The 22,018-nt window shown below is 43.4% G+C and overlaps 1 protein-coding gene across 1 annotated transcript in view; it reads right to left on the bottom strand.

Annotated features, from left to right (window-relative positions):
* The window catches only part of arap2 (ArfGAP with RhoGAP domain, ankyrin repeat and PH domain 2), a gene marked incomplete at both ends in the record, with an annotated part of 239,703 nt that overhangs the window by 142,478 nt on the left and 75,207 nt on the right, over positions 1-22,018 (bottom strand). The window contains 3 exon segments of the mRNA XM_080741531.1: positions 7,553-7,681; positions 7,683-7,736; positions 10,420-10,505. Of these exon segments, the coding sequence (XP_080597657.1) occupies positions 7,553-7,681; positions 7,683-7,736; positions 10,420-10,505 (269 nt within the window).

Below are 22,018 nucleotides of genomic sequence, written 5' to 3'. Positions count from 1 at the left end.
AATTTGATTACCGGTAACTATTGTGATCCCCGCGCGCGCACGCACACACAAACACGCATGCCCACGCTAACACACATACACACACATGGAAGCAATAGTTGACTGCTGGTGCACATGGACACACATCCATCCACACAGGATGGTGAACTGTGCGCTGCATGATGACTGTGACACGCTGATCCCCGCCAAAGCCGCTCATCTTCCACTATAAAAAACGACTCAGCGAGAAGGTGAGAAAGTTAACACCTCCTCCGCCTTCAACTCGCCTATGGACTCTCTCTCCCTCCCTCTCTCCACCTCCCTCTCCCCCCTCTCTCTCCCCCCCCTCTCTCCCTCTCCCCCTCTCTCTCCCCCCTCCCTCTCTCCCCCTCCCTCTCCCCCTCTCTCTCCCTCTCCCCCCCTCCCTCCCCCTCTCTCTGGCCAGAGTCATCTTTGCTAAGCAACTAGGGATGGGACGATACGCGATATCATCGTTTATCGTGATTAAAAACACTCTGCGATAATCGTATCGTGGAGATTCCATTTATCGTGATATCGTCCTCCGTCATGCACTGGGATAAATTCATCTTTTATTTGCCGAGCTGCATATCCGGTACCATTTAAACCCTCTATTGGTAAAACGTACTTATAATATATTGTACGTACTTGATACAGTCTTTTTTTCCACTCTCTACCAAATCTCTTTGCCAAAAAATAGCCGATCTACAAGCTCACGTTGCGACGCGTTGTGAGCTTGTAGATCAGCTCACGTTGCGACGCGTTGTGAGCTTGTAGATCTGCTATTGTTTGGCAAATGTTCCAACCCCAGGATAATGGATTTTGATTATCACGATAATATCTTCAATCGCGATTTCTTTTGTCACAATAATCGTGATGTGACATTTTCATATCGTCCCATCCTTACTAAGCAACCACTTTTTTCCCCTCCTTGTCCTCGCAGTGTAACTCCTACACCACACTATTAACACTGGCGGCAAATTCACACGTTTCCAGAAGAGAGACATGTTGCAGGCACACGTGTACACACACACACACACACACACACACACACACACACACACACACACACACGCACACGCACACGCACACAGAAACACACGCACACCCACGCGCATGCACGCAAACACACGCGCGAACAATCCAGCAAAGCCACCAGAGAACCGACCCAAGCGTTTCTGTTGTGGACACTAATCCACTTTTCCACTTAGCCAGGATATCGCTTCCGTCCTTTCCCTCTCTCTCTCTCTCTCTCTCTCTCTCTCTCTCTCTCTCCTCCATTTCTCCTGCCTCCAGAACCCCCCCCCCCCAACACACACACACACGCTCTTCTGTTCACTAAACAATATGAGAGGCTGATCTGCGTAAATGCTGACGCAGGTGGAAACTCAGCCATTCGCCAACCTCAGTGTGCCGCACTTTCAAGAGCCTCTTCAGTAGGGATGGAGCCCTAAAGAAGGGTAGCTCGATAACCCGATAACAGATTTATTGAGTACCCGGTATCAATAAGCTTTGAGCTTGTTATCGAGCATAGCAGCCCATGATGTCATGTTTAAACAATCAAGACAAGAGGCGATCAAGAAATGATTACAGTACTATCCATAATATAAAGCCATTTAACACTTATTGCACACTAATTGCACACCATCTTCATAGATGGTGGGCAGCAAACAAACTCACAACAACGTCGCAACAACTGGCCAATAAAAAAATATATCAGTTATGTTCTGAATTTGTCTCATATCTTTCCACAATATATTAGAAAACGCTCAATTGTGGGCTCGATAAAAGCCCCGCTCAATAAGCAGGATCAATAAGGAGCTCATTATCAATAAAAAATAACAAGCTCCATCCTATACTCTTCAGTCTTCAAAAAATAAGAGAATGTTCTTGGTTTTATTTTATGCCGTAGCCCACTGGACTCGTAGTCCGTGGACCCCTCCGGGTTCCTTCCATTTGTACGCTCTCAGGGTTCTGGTTGGGGGTCCTTGAAATTAAACCCTTTAGACCGGGTGGGTATGCATATCTGTGTCACCGCTTCAACCATTATTTCATGCTTTAGCTATACAAAAAAATAGCAGATATCAGACGTCATTACGTGCGCGTCACGCGTCTCTGACGCATTCACGTTGCCTAGAGACGCATTCACGTCAGTGTCCTTGGGTCCCACGGACGCATTGCCTCCATTGGAGTCCACGTTAAAATAATTTACCACGTCGCGAAAAAAAAATATTTTAAAAAGTCCACAGACGCCACCATTGTTCATGGGCGAAGGCATGCTACTTTACCCTACGTTAACACAAATGAAATCCGCGTAGAAAGTCTTAAAACAGACGATAAAACTAACGACAGTCTGTGTTTTGAATCCACGACGCCATTTTGTGCGCCACTGAATGGTCACAGAATTCAATGGGTGCCTGAGTTTTAGCGTAGCACCGGGCCGCTCTCTGACCATAGTGGCACAGCGTGTTAGGTGATACATCAAAAAGGGTTCCCCCACAGGACGTGTATGGCAGGGCTCGGCGCAGAAACGTGACGTCACGTCTCTACACTGCAGCTCAATGCTCACTGCTCAGACAGGGACCCGCCTCCTTTCCCCTCCATTCAATAACAACTGGATATACAGTACACGCGCTATTGTTTATAGATGTGGTGGTGGACATTGGACAACGTGTTAGAAGCCACACAGGTCTTCATTGCGTCTTTACAACAATAGCGACGATTAACGTTGTGGTGAACATGGTCAAATAACCATTATTGGCTCAACTACAACACGGAGGAAGCAAGCTAGCCTAGCATGTATGCTATCTGAGACAGTATGTATGTAGCCTAGGCTGCCTAACTGTTTGATTGATTATAGTGTTTTCGTGGCGGCGCCGTCCCTTTGGTGGTCCGCCGGGGCAGCGGACTACCGCGGCCACCTGTGCCTTGCCCTCCCGCATCCATAGAGGGGCGGCACGTCCCTCTAGGATCAACCGTTCAAAACAAAAGTAGCCGATCTACAAGCAACCCCAATCCACTGTTTTTGACCCAGTCCACTGGTTCTCTGTACAGCAGAGCAAACACAAGCACGCCAGAGAGCATTTCCCCCATTCCATAGAAGCAGTAACAGTACAAACAGGAGACATCATCTCACTGAGAAGATCCATATATTATCGATGTATATAAAATAACAGGTGGCTGTTCATTATGAAGACTCGGTAAAAGCTTCTATCTGCGCCCCCAAGTGGTCGACATCTGATATTACCGGTTCGGTATAAAAAAAAATCAAACACATGACTATTTGGAAGTATTAAAATTGTAAGATTTGGAATTGTGGTTCATTTCTTTCAGACACATTTCTACGTAACATGAACATAACCATATAATAACCAATTCAAGTTAAATGCTGCACTTTGTCAAAAATGACATGCCGCGTAGAATTTTTGTGGGACCCATAAAATATCCCTGGGACTCATCCGAAAGACCCTTCGTGGGTCCCGGGGACTCATTACATTAAAAACCTATTGACATCACTGAGATATACAAGCTCACAGCGTGACACCGAGAGCTTGTATATCTGCTATTTTTGTAAAATCTTGAAAATGGGTGCAAATCTTTGAATGTATATATATATATATTTAAAGCAGACATTTGAAACGCAAATCCTTCTTTCTCTTGGTCCCTGGAACTAAATATTTTAAGACAGGGGCCCGTGGTCAAATACATATATTCTAGGGGGTCCTTGACATGAAAAAGTTTGAGAACCACTGACAGAGAAACATAGGTTTTTCAGAAAACTGTTAGGATCTAGAAGACTTTTTTTTTTTTCGAGTCTAAATGGGTTAAACAGTTTGAGAAACACCGCTGTTGTAGCCACGATCCAGCAGTCAGTCAGTCAGTCAGAGCACGCCTTGGGTCTCAGACTCAGACCTGCTTATACCAGCGATCGATAACGCTATGGCTACACCTGCTGGCATACACAAACCTCAGACTTTTTAAAGAGTAGTTGTAAACTAACTACCACACGGTCAAATGCAAGGTCAGAGAAGTTTATTTTTTTATTGGATAGTGCCAAGCTTTTCTCTTGCTAACTAGCAGCAGTGTTTAGCCAACTTCTGGCTCAAGCATGCTGTAGGGATGGGACAATATGAAAATGTCAAATCACGATTATTGTGACAAAGGAAATCGCGATTTACGATATTATCGCGATAATAAAATATCCATTATCCTGGGGCCATTATCTAAAAAATAGCAGATCTACAAGCTCACAACACGTCACATTGTGACACGTTGTGAGCTTGTAGATCGGCTATTTTTTGGCAAAGAAAAATGATAGAGAGTGAAAAAAAGACTGTATCAAGTACGTATATTATAAGATAGATAGATACCTTTATTATCCCAAGGGGGAAATTCAGTAAAGTAAGTACCCTTTACCAATATTATAGAGGGTTAAAGTGGTACCGGATATGCAGCTCGGCAAATAAAAGGTGAATTGATCCGAATCGCGATGGAGGACGATATCACGATACACTCACGATACGATTATCGTGAGTGTTTTTTTATCACGATAAACGATAATACCGCTTATCGTCCCATCCCTAGCATGCTGCACACGTAGCCTAACTACCCTCAGCACGCAAACAATCAATCCAGTAATAATGTGACATCTGGGAGGAGAGGGGGTAATAATTATGAGAATAAAGGTATGACAAATCATTATTAGCCCATTTAGGCCTGAACACATTATGACGCAATATTTTATGTTTTAAATATAAAAAAATAGCAGATATACCAGTAAGACTCCCTAATCGGGAGATAAGCGACCGTTGGTCGCTTATCTCCACAAATATCACAACCTCCACCTCTCACGTCATACGGGTAGCCATAGTTACACCTGGAATGTTGAATCTTCATATATGGAGATAACCTACGCATCACACAAAGTCTGACCTCACCAGCCCATACTTGGGCATGGACGACTTATATCTCCATATACGGAGATGGCCATATATGGAGATACGATGACATCACAGAGTCCACAGCTGATGATGTGGCGTGATGTCATACAATACACAAACAAGCCCTATATAAAGGGGCAATTCTCACCAGGGAAGAGAGCATTGCCTGGAATGTTGAATCTCCATATATGGAGATAACCTACGCATCACACAAAGTCTGACCTCACCAGCCCATACTTGGGCATGGACGACTTATATCTCCATATACGGAGATGGCCATATATGGAGATACGATGACATCACAGAGTCCACAGCTGATGATGTGGCGTGATGTCATACAATAAACAAACAAGCCCTATATACTGATGCGATACGATGACATCACAGAGTCCACAGCTGATGATGTGGCGTGATGTCATACAATAAACAAACAAGCCCTATATACTGATGCGGAGATATGAGCAGGGCAAAGGTGTGACGTGTGACGTGTGACCGACCGACCGACCGACCGACCGACCGACCGACGGACGGACGGCCGGTGGAGGTTTTCATAGTAAACTGCTCCCTGACGGTCGCAACAAGCTCACAGCGCGGCACCGAGTGCCGCGCTGCAAGCTTGTAGATCTGCTATTTTTGAAAAATAGAATTAGAATTTTGACCCGATTCTATAAGTGTCTTTTGAATCCTTCTAAGATTTTTGGAAAAAAACTATGTTTCTATGTCAGCAATCTGGCCAGCCATCGTCAAAGAAAAGGTCCTTTTCACTCAGCTGGAGCTCAGTTAGTCTGTTCTTGAGAGACTACTATGTCAGTGGTGCTCAAACCTTTTCATGTGAAGGACCCCCAAAATGATACTTATTACCCCCATTTCAAAAATATCTAGTTCCAGGGACCACCCAGAAGCAAAATTTGAGTTACAAACGTTCGCTTTGAAAATACATATATTCAAAGATTTGCACACATTTTCACGACTTTTTCAAAAATAGCAGATCTACAAGCTCGCAGCGCGGCACTCGGTGCCGCGCTGTGAGCTTGTATATCTGCTATTTTTCACTGGTTAAAGCATTCAATAATTCTATGCCTAAATGGGTTAGAGTGAGTTAGGCTCTGCTTCATGTCCGCAAGTTTAGGCCTATTATTCACGGTAATGGAAAGTACAGCTTATTATGCCACCAATACAGCTCATTCATTCTGATCCAAACTCTGCATTCCTGCACAAAATGTGTGTCTTATAAGCCGGAGTTCTAGTAAAATTTCCATCATCCATTCCTTAAATTAACATTTGATAACAGGGACGTGCAGAGAATGTTAGAGAGGCAGGGGCTGAAATTTCTTAACCCTGCAAGGCCCAGCGTTGCTTTTTGGCAACATTTTTTAAATCATTTTTTAAAAAATGTTATAATTAGTTTTCCTGTTATTTTTTCACATTAACATCACCATTAAATCCTATTGTTTAGCATTACAATGCCATTGGCCACGATATTTGCATATAAATACCTACCACAGAGGCTGACATTCACACCTCCCAGAGAAGTTGAAATTCCAGCGTCTGGACGAACAACATCTCACTTTTTAACTGAAGCTATTCCTCACTAAAACATAAGTAAAATGCCTGTAATATTTTTTTTCGTGATCATTAGAATGTCTAGAACATGTACATATGTTATTATTGTGAAAAATATCCCCAAAATCCAAATTAGAGCATGATTTATGATTTATGATTTATGGCTATAAAACCTCACAAAAACATTATTAATTTTTTAACATTACATTTTCCTGTGATTAGGACTCCTACAACACCATCTGATTTTTTTTTTTAATTTTTTGGCCAGTAGAAATTAATTCGGGTCTTGCAGGGTTTAATGGGCCTTTTGGTGAAAATATATCAAAAATAGCAGACTTTCTCGCTATGCGAGCTGCTGGGTTCTGCTGGGGAAACTGGACAACAGGGGGATTTCTGCCTAATAGACCCCATGGACAGTACTTTTGGATCAATATAAGTAGGAAAATGAGCCTAGAAGTGATTTAGGGTCCTTTAATTTTAGTCCTCATATCTTAGTTTTTATTTAGTTTTCGTCAGTGAAAGAAAGGTAGTTGACGAAACATTTTCGTCGTAGTTTTAGCACAGGGGTCTTCAACGATTTCAGTCCAAGTACCCTTTAGCTGAGAGAGAGATGAAGCAGGGACCCCAACAACCTTTTCATAGATTCCATACAGTTTCATCGTTTGACAGCACAATCATCAGTGTATTTTGGATTCATGTCAATTTGTGTTTTCAGATATTTAACCACTTGAACCGTCAATACTTCATAAAATTTGACCTTTCACTCTGTACTTAGTCTGCTCTTTTTCCCCTCTACACCAAAGCTCTTTGCCGAAAATAGCCGATCTACAAGCGCGAGGCGTTGTGAGCTTGTAGATCTGCTATTTTTGGCTAAAGTTCGCCGAATATGGACCCTCGGATTAAAGTGGTTAATATAAAAAAAAAGGATAAACTTTTCTATCACTCAAACATTTGGAGGACCCCCTGTAGTAACTCTGAGGACCCCCTGTTGAAGACCCATGTTTTAGCGGGGAAAAAATAAAATGAACACTAGTGTAATGGTTGTACAGTACCTGGTTGAGCGCCTCCTGGTGGTGACAGTCCTCCGGCGCCCTGCAGTACTTCCTCTCGCGGTACTTCCTGCGGAGGAAGGTGGCGCGCTTCTCGGCCGACGCCCCCATGTGAAGCTCCTCCTCCGGGGGGCAGGGCACACGCCCAGAAGCTGTTGGCCTTCTGGTTGCCCACCTCCAGGAACAGCTGTGTGGGGTCAAAGGGGGGGGGGGGGGGGGGGGGGGGGAGTGGGACTGAGTTACTAGGGCCAAGGTGGAAGGGGCCTTTGTTATTTTATGCTTTAGCCATTGAAAAATAGCAGATATACAAGCTAAATGCGAGCTTGTAGATCTGCTATTTTTTAAAAGTCGTGAAAATGTGTGTGAATCTTTGAATATGATAAAGTGTATGGGGCTCTTAAGTCTGACATCATTTTGTAGGCGGAGGAGAACTTCTGGTGCCAACGATGGCACCAGCGCCCGTGAATCTTTTCTGACTACAAAATGATGTCACGGCTTAAAAGCCCATAGGGCTTAACCACTATATACTTGTTGAGCGGGTATAACAATGCAACGTGTTGTGATCTTGTAGATCTGCTATTTTGTCGAATGCCTGCCTATTTCCGTCAACTGTTCGCCTATTATGTGGACATATTATGCCCAGAATGGGGAACCTAGGGTCCACGTGGTTTTACGTGTTACTGACTGCATCCAAAAGAAGACAGCAATCAGCCTTTATTGTTGGCTTGAGAAGTCGTGGCTCATGCAGAAACCATATTTTCTTGGTCGTTGATAGAGTTTCTATGCTTGGCAGCAGCACAGTACCAAGGGCCAGGCCAGATGTGCTTAACCCATTTAGAACGGGTACACAATTTGTGTATCATTATTTTATGCTTTAACTATTGAAAAATAGCAGATATACAAGCTCACAACGCGGCACCGAGTGCCGCGCTGCGAGCTTGTAGATCTGCTATTTTTTTTAAATCGTGAAAATTAGAATTTTGACCCGATTCTATAAGTGTCTTTTGAATCCTTCTAAGATTTTTTGAAAAACCTACGTTTCTATGTCAGCAATCTGGCACAGCCATCGTCAAAGAAAAGGTCCTTTTCACTCAACTGGAGCTCAGTTAGTCTGTTCTTGAGAGACTACTATGTCAGTGGTTCTCAAACCTTTTCATGTGAAGGACCCCCAAAATGATATGTATTTGGCCACGGACCCCTATCTCAAAATATTTAGTTCCAGGGACCACCCAGAAGCAAAATTTGAGTTACAAACGTTCGCTTTGAAAACACATAGATCCAAAGATTTGCACACATTTTCACGACTTTTTTTCAAAATAGCAGATCTAAAAGCTCACAGCGCGGCACCAAGTGCCGCGCTGTGAGCTTGTATATCTGCTATTTTTCACTGGTTAAAGCATTCAATAATTCTAGGCCTAAAAGGGTTAAAGAGCTGGTGGTGGTATGCGCTCTGCTCAAGGGCATGCAGATTTAGCACAGCAGAGTCCCTAATCAATTCTATTCTTTTGACTCTACGCCCTCGCACGGGTCAGTGCGTGCATGCACTGCCTGCTCCCTCGGCTGCTGGTCCCCTAAAATTGAACCGGCAACCCTCCCGACGCCGGCCCGGCTCTCTTCTAACCTCAAGGCTACAGACGTCCTCTGTAATAGTCTTTGATGATTTGTTGTGTCTAGTGCATACAATACAGTAGCTTCTGCAAGGGCCAAAATAGAAGCGGGGTCATTTTCTTGTTGTGCTGTATAGTGTCGTCATGGATTATGCATGAGTTCGCTGTGTTCGGTATTAAACCGCATTAATGATTTCCCGAGTGTGCTGCCAGTTGCCGATCAACTCTTTCTGAGGCTTTGCACTTTGTCGTGCGATGGTGCCGCGCCGCGTTGTGAGCTCATACATATGTTTTCGGTCCCAGACGCCCGTGTGTAACCGAGCATAAATTAAGGCATAACATTCCATCTGAATGCCAGGGAGACGGACATAGAGATATATAAGCCTTTGTTCTTGGTTTGATACATGTGTTTCCCCAATAGGGGCAGGGCCACAACTATCGATTATTCTATCAATTACTTTTTTGAGAAATCAAATAATCGAGAAGTGTGTTTCGTATATATATAAAATTATTAGCAACTATTCACATTATTGTAATATACTTTGTGTCACAATGGTCTCAATCTAAGAGCTCGCCTTGTGACGTGCTGTGAGCTTGTAGACTATTTTCACTGTTTTTACAACTTGCCCAAATGACTGAAATTCAAGATTATTTTATTCAGTCACTGATTACTTTTTTATAATTGATTAATCAATTTAGGCCTGAATGTAAATCTGTGTCACTTTAGATTTGAACCACTTTACATTAAAAAAATAGCAGATTTACAAGCTCACAGCACGGCAGCGAGTGCCACGCTGCGAGCTTGTAGAACTGCTATTTTTGAAAAGTCGTAAACATTTGTGCAAGTCTTTGACTATATTTGACCTGATTCTACAAATGTCTTCTAAATCCTTCGTCTAAATCAGTGATTCTCAAACTTTTTCATGTCAAGGACCCCCAAAATGACATGTGTTTGGCCACGGACCCACATCTCAAAATACGTTGTTCCAGGGACCCCCCCAGAAGCAAATATTTGAGTTACAAATATTTCATATTTATATGTCGATTTCAGCTCTGACATTTATGTCAGACATACTATATTATGTCTAGACTAGAGAATTAACTCATTTTAGAGAGAAAGATTTGTGTGACTTTTTCTGCTTTTACTGAACAATACCACTTTCTCCTTCTATATAGACGGACAAAGTGACTGAAGTTCTTTGTGCAAAGCTGACACAAGGGCCTTTGTTCAGCACATGGTGTACGGTTCAGAGCTTACTGTACCTCCACCAGCTCATTGCTCCACACGCTGATGTCCAACTTCAAGCTCCGCACCTTGGAAATGCTGGGACCCAGCGAGCGATGCTGCCCTAATGGAAACACACACATACAGTAAGCATTATACAACCATTAACATAATGCTTAAAGGACCAGGTCACCTCTGGGACAACCAGATCTTATTTTATTGTTGGGTGGGACACGATCAACACAATCTTGAGTTATTTTTTGTGTTCAATCTGTGTTTTTAGATATGTTAGTATTTCAGCCGATTTCAGCATGCTACAACTGGTCATATGTTGCAAAATGCATTATATGACCAGTTGTAGCATGCTGAAATACTAACATATCTAAAAACACAGATTGAACACAAAAGATAATTCAGGATTGTGTTGATCGTGTCCCACACAACAATAAAATAAGATCTGGTTGTCCCAGAGGTGACCTGGTCCTTTAAGGAACACGCTCACCCTCTCTCTCTTGCACACATGCACGCACACACGCGCATACCTAAAGTCCGACTTGTGAAAGAGAACCAGGAAACAGCTCAGTCACTAGACCAGGGGTTTTCAAAGTGGGTGACGGGGCACCCTGGGGTGCCGTGACAGCAGTCCAGGGGTGAAAAAATATTTTGTATCATTTTAAACTTGAAGTACAAAGTTATTCTCAGTCAGTTCTAACCAAAATGGCTATTATCTCAAAGTTTTCCTTGCAAAATAATCACTAAAATCTTCACCGTCACTGTCGGGCAGAAATGTGTATGTCTTTTGGTAAAGCAAAGCCCTGCTTCATCATACAAGACTGTCGCACAAAACTAGTGAAAACAGCCAATCTACAAGCACACAACGCTTGTAGATCTGCTGTTTTCACTTGTTTTTTATTATAGATGATAAATAAAAAATAAACGGTTTGGACATACAAGGTTTCCACCCGACAACGACGATATGCTATAAATATAAGGTGCTGGGAGTGAAAATGTAAATGTAGGGGTGTCTCGGATTAAACAAATATTCATGGGGTGCCCTGTTTGGGAGCCCCTGCACTAGACCATAGCACTAGACTCACTACGACTACGGGTGCCTCTGGTCAGAAACGCAAGTACAGTGAAACCACGCCCCCCCTTGACACAAATTTATATAAAACCAACGTTAATATTAATTAGATAAGCCACCTCACGCCGAACTAATGGTACGCAGTGAAATATGTAATGAGTGGCGCCAAATATTTCTTTTCAACCTAGTACACAGAAATAGCTACAGAGACAGCAGAAAGCTCTGAATCCACAAGCTTATGGGCAAATTGAACCATATCACTGCTCCCTATCACAAGTGACTCATTTATATAATATATATTTATAGAAAAAGTGATTTTGGGTTTAATAGTTTGTGTTCAGTCTGGCATGCTGGAAAAGAACTCATTCCGACTCATGAGTGCAAACACACATACTGTATGCACGCACACGCACAGAAGCATTACCATCGTGGCACAATGGCAGCCAGCGCGCGCGCGCGCACACACACACACACACACACACACACACACACACACACACACACACACACACACACACACACACACACACACACACACACACACACACACACACACACACACACACACACACACACACACACACGAAATAATTATGCACAAGAATAGTAGGCGTACATTATAGTTTAATATAAACATACTTGCAGGCACAGGCACTGAGGCACACACACACACACACACACACACACACACACACACACACACACACACACACACACACACACACACACACACACACACACACACACACACACACACACACACACACACACACACACACACACACACACACACACACACACACACACACACACGAGTGAAGGGATGAGTAGTAAGCAGCAGGCGGTTCACAATACAGGCAAATAGAGCGTGACTGTGAGCTTATTCTCTCGCTCACACACACCAGTCATATTGAGCCCCTCCAGCGCCGCTAATTGGAAATGAAAGCGCCAAACGAGGGCCATTAATTGCTAATGAATCATGAGTAATTCATTGTTGTTGGCCGGTCGGCCTATTTTATTTGGGTGAACGCGGAGGAGGCTCGTGGTGTTGCTCGTGGCCAGAGAGAGAGAGAGAGGGCCACGCATGCATAAAACATCGGAGGCAAATCACGTCACGCTGCAAATGGGAGTTTTTTTTTTTTTGCGGTAAATGATTTGAGACTATAACGCTTGATGCCATTTTCTGTGCTCAGGTTAAAGGACAACTTTGTTTTTTTTACACAACAAGGGTTCATATTTTAGATTGTAATTAGAGAAAAGAAAAAATGAGTGTTAACTATTTTAGTGCTAAAACCGAACAATTTTGGTTCTTTTTTTCAATCCAATACAATATTTTACTTTCCCTGAGCTGCTAGTAGCGACGTGGGTGGTCCTGGCTCGTCCATCGCATTCCAACGAGCCATGCTACATGTTGCGACGATTTATTCCATTGAAAATGGAAAATGGTTTAGAATAAATTTTTGCAAGACGTATCTGAGGTACCAAAACCGAACAATTTCGGTTTCTTTAATAAAAATGAATGAAGGCCTCAACGAAGCCCCGGTCTAAATCTTGATCCAAGCCGCCTACCGAGCTCTCTTTCCACCGGCCCGTAATCGGGTAACGCCGCCGAAACGCGCCGCCCAATCCAATACATAGTCACATCTTTAGAGCTCATTTTCTCTGAACTGTGTTCCTAGTGCAGCGGAAACATTTTTTTTGTGGCTAAATAGCCTCCGATCGGGCTTCTAAAAAAATAAATAGCCGATAGCTAACTGTTAGCTCTCGGCCTCCATTTCACGTTCATAACACTGTTTGCAGAAAAAACACAAGCCACTTTTTCGTGGTTAACCGGATGTTACTATGAAGCCTTATGGAGGAATGGCTGGCACTCTAGCGGCACCTTGTGCCCCCTGGCAGTCATCGTGTTAAAATGTTTTCATTTGCTTCATTCTATTGTTTTATCGCATTTACCGTGCTAAAATGTGGGGCATGCGTACACATGGGGGCATGCGTACAAGTGGCTAAATGTGTCTTTTTAGACACAATAAGCCAGCAGTTTCTTTATTGCTATTTACAGTAACACTTCTAGCCCCCATAAGTCACATCCAACCATGAAAGGTTGCGTTGTATCTTGGGAATGGGCTTATTCTGTGTAAAATTACATATTGAGCCACTTGTACAAATGTTCCCAACCACTGAAATAAGAATCTCTAAAACAATAGAAAGAAGTAAATGAAATCAATTTAACACTCATCTTTTATATTATTTAATTACATTCTAAAATATGAACCCTTGTTGTAAAAAACTTAAGTTGTCCTTTAAGTACCATCGCGGGCAACGAGGGCTCACTGTGCAGACAGACACGTTCTGCAGGGTGGTCGCTACAATTTGAAAAATTATGAAACATCTTGAAAGTGTGAGAACTACAGATTTAGAAGGCATTTGTAGAATTGGTTCATTAATCGCAATCACAGTAAAAGTTTGAAATGATCGTGACACTGACATTTGATGTTGTATCGCCCAGCGCTACACCATACCTTTCAGTAACTGCTTTGCTTCTAGGGATGTCCTGATTGGGATCAGTGATCGGGTATCGGATCCAATCGGGGTGAAAAAGATCGGATCGGAAATAGGGAGAAGAAGATAAAATTGAATTTTTGTTTTGATCCAATGCTGCACTTAGTGAGAAAAAATAAGCTATATCCATGGATACTGTAATTTAAATTAAAAAAACAACCTTAAGGGACACCGTGAATGTGTTTTTTTTTTTTTTTTTTTTCTTGCAATGCATTGCCAAAAGATCGGATCGGGAAAGATCGGGATCGGATCGGGAGCAAAAATATGTGATCGGGATCGAAAGAAGAAAAAAAAATGCGTTCGGGACATCCCTATCTGCTTCCATGGCTTTTCAGCGTCTCTCTCTCGCTCTCTCTCTCTCTCTCTCTCTCTCGCTGCTGGATGAGGACGAGTTGGGAGGAGACGGAGAGGAGATAAACAAAGAGCCCTGCATTTAACGTTACCGTGGCAACTGTTGCTGGCAGCTGCCTCCGTGAGCTGCTTTCGGAGATGAAGGAGTTTTACTGCAGTTACGTAGAGATGTTCCATAGAACATCTTTGCTTAACTTGACAGGTGTATTTGATTGCGGGGGGGCGAAAGGGTAGAGCGAACGAGGGAAAGATGGGAGTAGGAATGTCAAAATGATTACATAATAATCGTCTAATCGTAATTATTTGACATAATTGCGATTCTTTTTCATAATTGTCATAATCGTTTCCATGTTGAAAAATGTTCATATATTTTACTACTAGTAAGACACCTGAGGGTGACATGCGACCTCAGGGTGACACAATTCTTGACCATCTGGCCAACCACAGCGTTTCTCTGACGATTCTAGTTGTTGTCATTCTGGGGGGAGTTTGTTCATGTTTTTGTGAGGGTATCAACCATAGAGTATATATAAAATAGAGAGCGGACGAGCCCCGCCCCCACTATCATTTCAATGCAAGTGCTCAGTGGCGTTTTGAAGCAACGGCTACGTGCTAGCATGTAGCTAATCCAGGTGCATTCTGGGGGATTGGCCCCACTACCTAGTGGGACCAATCCCCCAGAATGCACCTGGAAATGACATCACGCTGCTCTCCGCTCAGTCTGGAGTGGAGGGGGCGGGGCCAATAGGCTGCAGTTCCAACTTTGGCCACCATCGGGGTTGCTTCAAATCTAGCCCTGGGTTCTGGGGGCTTGGTATCAACCCTAGGAGACACAGGGAGAACATGCAAACTCCACACATAAAGGCCCTATCGCCCACACCCTAGTTGGGGTTTGGCGATAGGGCCTTTCCGTGTGGAGTTTGCCTAAACATGGAGATGTGGTACAGAATGACTCATATATGGGCATAAAAAGTATGTCATGTGACATCACTTCCTGTACAGACAGTCAGACAGACAGCCATTGACTCCGGCCTAACAATGGCTACTGTCTATGACGGTAGTCCCATATGACATGATGGACTGGACTATCTCCATATATAGTGTTCTCCACATCTCCATGTTTAGTCCAAACAGGTTTTCTCCATTTCTCCATGTATAGGTCCATATGCCCAACGTTGAGCTTGACAACAAAACGTTCTTAACACAGCCGCCCCCATATTTACTTTAGAAAATATGTTAAATTCTAAGAACGTTTCGAGTACCGGTTTGATACAAGAGCGAATAAGCGCTACACTTCTGAAATCCTGTGCGTCGACTTAAAGTCGGATCCAGGCCTAATAACTTTATCTGGCCGCCCCGTTGCCACCTCCTTGTTACATGTTTTACTACAAGCTCACAACGAGTCGCATCACGGCGCGTTGTGAGCTTGTAGATGGGCTATTTCCACTATCAATGTTCTTTTTTTAAGTATAAAGTTGTCAAATATGTCAGTAATTTCTTTGTGTATTCAGGTTCATGTGTCATATCTGCCATGTGCAATTTCAAAGCCTAAAAGCCAAACAGAAATGTAATTGTCAACGACAAAAACACAATTAAATCGTTAATCGCAATTATTTGAGTGACAATTAATCGTCACGTAAAATGTCATAATCGTGACAGCTCTAAGAGCGGAAGAGGGAAAGATGGAAGATTAGGAAAAGACGATCAGTGAAAGTTGGGGACGAATGTGCATACATGTGGCATGTCAAAGGGGCCTGGGCTGGACAGAGTCCCTCTTTATGTGGAAGTATAAACAGAGGCAAAAAAGTGCCCGCCCAACATCACAGGGGCAGAAGCACAGACTATTAAAATTCTCCCAGAGCTTCGCTCAAACCTCCCTTTTTTCTCCTCATTCTGCCCTGGCACGCACAGAAGAAAGGCAATCTGGGATCATTTTTTACCATTAGCCCTCTCATTACGCCTTTCCTCTTCCTCTCATTCACCATTTCTCTTTATTGTCCATGACACCGGAGCACTAATTAAAAGTCTGCGCCGTCATTGATATTCCGAACGGACCGCTGTCCAATTTGAAGAACGCGCGCATAGACCAACAGTGGCTAAAGATCACTCAATCTCTCTCTCTCTCTCTCTCTCTCTCTCTCTCTCTCTCTCTCTCTCTGAGTGTCGACAAAATGTAATATTAAACATCCCTGCAAATGAAATCATTTAAGGGCTTTTGAAACTGGGGGAGGGGGGGGGGGGGGTGTTGGAAAATCTGAGGCGTGCCAATTACACGGTGCTTGTCGGAGGCAAGGTGAAGGAGCAAATTAAAATGTACGTCTCTTCGCCGAGAAGCTATCTCGGGCCGCTCGATGCGTCTGGGGTAGGGGGGGATGTGTGGGTACGGAAAAGCGTCCAGACAGCCAGGAAGGAAGGTCATGTCCAACATGTGTTTTGCAAGACGTACTTCGATGAATGTAACATGCGTGTAAACCGAGTATAAAAACTGGTAATTTATTTTTTTACACATGGATTCATTAAATTGACACTCCAGATTCCAATGCGAATGCCTCCGGTACACTATAATCCCCTCACCCCATTTCCCACCGTCATAACCGCAGCGTTGGCCCATTCGAACCGAAGAAACCATCCGCGTCATTGTAGATTTTTGGGGTCGGGTTGTTCAAAAATAGCAGATACACAAGCCCACAGCGCGCCACTTTGTGCTGCGCTATCTACAACAATCTACAACTTTTCCACACAATCTTTTAAAAGTTGTTGAATACATTTTGAATTACAAAACAGGTTTGAGAACTTGAGCCTCAGGTCTTTGACGGGTTAGATGTTAGAACAGTGGTTCTCAAAGTGGATTCTGGGTTCCTTTAGGGCAGGGTTCCCCAATAGGCGGCCCACGGGCCATTTGCGGCCCGCGGGGGGCTACTGTCTGGCCCACACCAACCCCAATAATAATGGTGGTATAAGAGCAGCAACAACACTAGTCTATCGTCATTGTCGGGTGGAAATCTCGTATCTCCAAATTTGTACGTTCTTTCGCAAATCATGCAAGGCCGTCGCACAAAAGTAGTGAAAACAGCCGATCTACAAGCACACAACGCCTCGCGGTGCGAGGCGTTGTGTGCTTGTAGATCGGCTGTTTTCACTAGTTTAAATCATTTTTTAAATGATAAATGCAAAAGGAACGGTATTGGACATACAAGATTTTCACCCAACGACGACGAAAACTGTCGCTGGACTAGTGGGAACGCCACCGTCGCCCCCTGCAATGTTGTGGCCCTCGGCTTGGTACCCTAGACATAATTCGGCCCTTGGGGAAAACTAATTGGGGAACCCTGCTTTAGGGGGTTCAAAATTGACCATTACAAGACCCTTACAAGTCTGACACTATACAAATGGATCCGTTGGGGTCCAATTGGTTTCATTTGTACACTGCCAGATTTAAGGGGAGACCTTGACATTTGAACGTTTGAGAACATTCCACACAGTGGAAGTCACGCGGTACAGTAAACCGATGACCACACTGTGACCAGAGGACAGTGGACACCCCCCCCCCCCCCCCCCCATCCATCAATATGTTTGTCCCGCTCTAATCGTGTTTAGCGTATCAAGGAGCAGCTCCGGGCCCCGGCGGCCTAATCTTTGTTGTCATTTCATCTCAGTCATCCGGCATGGCCAAAGAGATTAGAATGAGACCACAGGCCAGACGCCAAGCCCCCATAAGTGGCTTATCACCTGAGATCTTATCCCCAATTGAGCCTGCGGGTCAGAGAACATACTCTGTGTCTCTCTCACACACACGCACGCGCGCGCTCTTGCGCACACACACACGCGCGACTGGCAGTACACACAAACATTCACTTTAAAATTCTTTCAACTTCACGGACCGTGACGCCTAGAAACTATCCAAAAAGCTGGTTGCACACTGCACTGGGTGTTTTCGTTGCGTCTTGGAAATCTGAAATCCGGAGGCCAGGTAGAGAGAGAGAGAGCAAGGGACTCGGCGGCAACAGTTGCGAAAATCGGACAAAAATCAACCCTGGTCAGAAAATAAATACGAAACAGGCGGCAGTGTGCAATGACATAACGTGAGGTAGATTTTTTTATTTACGTGTTCCGAAATTCACTCCGATATTCGGCCCGAAAAACGCAGCAGCAGTGTGTAAAGACCTTAACACTTCCAACCTGGCGGGTCATTATAAGTTTGTAGTTTGGGTATTTTTTTGCTATCATACAACAAATATATAGGGCTTAACCACTTGAGCCCTAGCACGCCTAACCGCGAGGCGTTGTGTGCTTGTAGATCACCTGTTTTCACTACTTTTGTGCGACGGCCTTGTATGATGAAGCAGGGCTTTAATTTGTGAAAGAACGTACACATTTGAAACTTGGAGATACGAGGTTTCCACCCGACAACGACGATATACTACCCATCCTCCCCCCGCACCAACCCACTCTTTAGTCTAGGTATGTAAACAGAAATCTACCCATATATCGTCAGTGTCATGCAGAAACCTCGTATCTCCAAGTTTCAAATGTGTACGTTTTTCGTAGAGTAAAAGCCCTGCTTCATCATACAAGACTGTCGCACACAACTTGTGAAAATAGCAGAACAATAGCAGAACAAGCACACAACGCGTCGCTGCTGCAGAACAGCTATTTTCACTATTTAAATCGTTTTTTTTTTAATGATAAATACAAATCAAACATTTTTGGATATACAAGGTTTTCACCCGACGACAAAGATATCATTGATTGATCAGCATTGCCCTGTAGGTTGCAAAAGCTTGTGCTCCTGCCGGTGATTGACAAGCACGGAGGACTAGCAGCTGTGTGCGCCAGTCGGATCTCTCCAGGGTCACGCCGCAATGTCAACGTCGACATCGCGGAACCCAGTGGGAGTTGCAATCACGTCCCCCGTGTCCCCAGTACGTTCCCAGCGAAAGGCACGTTGGTGCCGTTGTGCTGGGCGTATAGAGCCAGCTATAACACCCCGACAAGATGACATGCCAGTTAAGCCATTTAGGCCTAGACTTATTTAATGCTTTGACTGTTGAAAAATAGCAGATATACAAGCTCACAGCGCGGCAGCGAGTGCCGCGCTGTGAGCTTGTAGATCTGCTATTTTTGAAAAAGTCCTTGAATATCTTTTTAAAAGCGAACAATTGTAACTCCAAATATTTGCTTCTGGGTGGTCCGTGGAACCGCATATTTTGAGGGGTTCTGGTTCTGGGGGTCCTTAACATGAAAAAGTTTGAGAACCACTGATTTAAAAGAAGGATTTAGAAGACATTTTATGGAATCGGGTAAAAAATATTCAAAGACTTGCTCAAAATGGTCACGATTAAAAAAAATAGCAGATCAACAAGCTCGCAGCGCGGCACTCGGTGCCGCGCTGTGAGCTTGTATATCTGCTATTTTTCAATAGTTAAAGCATAAAATAATGGTTAAAGTGGTTCCAATCTAAAGTGACACAGATTTGCCTAAATGTCTTAATAAGCTATCTATCAGTTTGGGTGTTTGCATTGTGCTATGATGACTGCTGCTGTGCAACAATGTTACTGTATTATGTCTCTCTCTCTCTCTCTCTGTGCGTATGTCTATCCGTCTCTCTCTCTCTCTCTCTCTCTCTCTCTCTCTCTCTCTGCGTATGTCTATCTGTCTCTCTCTCTCTCTCAGTTTAACTTCACTATATGCATCAACTCAGCTTGTCGAAAGAGTATCTTCAAGCTCCAAATCGTAATGTCCTATAAATCAAATGACTTAAAAGGTAGGACAACTTCAGATATTTACATGCCATATCTAGACAACGACATCAGCTGTAAAATATTATATCGGAACGGGCATTATACGGAGATAACTTAATATGAGAAAAGTTCTTCATAAATGCTGAAAATGCAGCTGTCTCATCATCAATCATGACATTATGAGTGTGGAGTAAGTTGCTATAGTTGTGCATACTGTACTGGGCTGGCTGTGAATACAATATTGGCCAATAAATGCATATTGTAAATGTCTAGCATTCAAAGCAGCTATATTTGCAATGCCCTGAAGCCTTTATGCCGCGGTAACTGTGAAATTAAATGTATATTGATGATATAAGCATCCATGTAGTTGTTTATACAGAGCTTGTATGAGTTTACCACGGTGGACCTGTTCCACTCCTGACATCACTAAATATTATTTACTGGCTATTATGTTTCACGTTTGGGCGGGGCGGATTTAGCAAACACCGATTTCCAAAATATAACATTACTCAGCATTTAAATGTGTCCCTGCCTTCAAAGGGCATGAGTTGTGGTTTTGGGTATTTCCCTGCTACACTATGCATGCTCACATGGCATTCGCGCAAGAGTTAGCCAGTAAGCTATAGACTAGGGGTGGGCGATATGGAAAAATACAATATCACGATATTTTCCCAAGCTGTATCATGATAAACGATTTTATTGCGATTCTTTTTCACGTTGGTTTTTATGTTATTTTTCAAGTTACTTAACAACTCTGGGTTCCTTTTGGGAGGTCTAAATTGAACAATTTACAAGTATGTAACTCAGCATACAAATGAAACCAAATGGACCCTTACGGGTCCATTTGGTTTCATTTGTATACTGTCAGAGTTAATTTTAAAGTTTGAGAACTACTGATTTAGACCAAAATGCAGGTTTAAAATGAATTCTGCAATGAATCTCTGTATTAACGATTAAACAGGATTGTTTACAAGGCTCCCTCAATTGTATCACGATATATACGATACCTCTGAAAAGGCATATCGTGGAGACATATCGCCTCAACGATAATTATCACCATATCGCCCACCCCTACTATAGACACCATCCAACACTGTTTCTAGATTGATATTTCTATACAATCAATGTATTGATGTTGATCAGGGACATGCAGACATGTCTAAAAGGGCTTTTTGGTGAAAATAACTGTGCGAACGCGTTGTGAGCTTGGAGGTCGGCTATTTTCGATGTTTGATTTCTACACAGAAAAGGCTTTCAACATAAGATGCTGCATTCATGCAAGTTCAGGAGAGTTTGGAAATGGCAATTCTCTTGACTGCTGCCTTCACGTATGGCATGGAAAGAGGGCATTTGGCATTTCTTTCACCATAGTAAAAACTGCATTCATGGTCTGGAGAGGGCACTTTTTACAGACGGATAAAAGGGCAGGGGCTCAAACCCCTTTTGATGTGTATGTGTGCACGTGCCTGATGTCGACGTATTGTTGTATATTACCTTGCTTATTGTAAATCGCTCTGGATTAAGAACGTCCGCTAAATGCCTAAACCAGGGGTCTTCAACAGGGGGTCCGGGACCCCTAGGGGGTCCTCAGAGTTACTACAGGGGGTCCTCCAAATCTTCCAATCCTTTTTATATTAACAACTTGAACCCTAGTGTCCATATTCTGAGAACTGTAGCCAAAAATAGCTCACAACAGTGCGAGGCGTTGTGAGCTTGTAGATCGGCTATTTTTGGCAAAGACCTTTGGTGTAGAGGGGAAAAAGAGCAGACTAAGTACAGGCTGAAAGGTCAAGTTTATTAAGTATTGACATTTCAAAAAAAGACAAAGGGGAAATGGGCATGTGCAGGTGGTGTGTGTGTGTGTGTGTGTGTGTGTGTGTGTGTGTGTGTGTGTGTGTGTGT

Source organism: Nannobrachium achirus, assembly GCF_963921795.1.
Source record: "Nannobrachium achirus genome assembly, chromosome: 14".
Classification (NCBI taxonomy): Eukaryota; Metazoa; Chordata; class Actinopteri; order Myctophiformes; family Myctophidae; genus Nannobrachium; species Nannobrachium achirus.
Note: the sequence above shows the minus strand (reverse complement) of the source record. Positions and strands in the feature narration are given on the sequence as shown.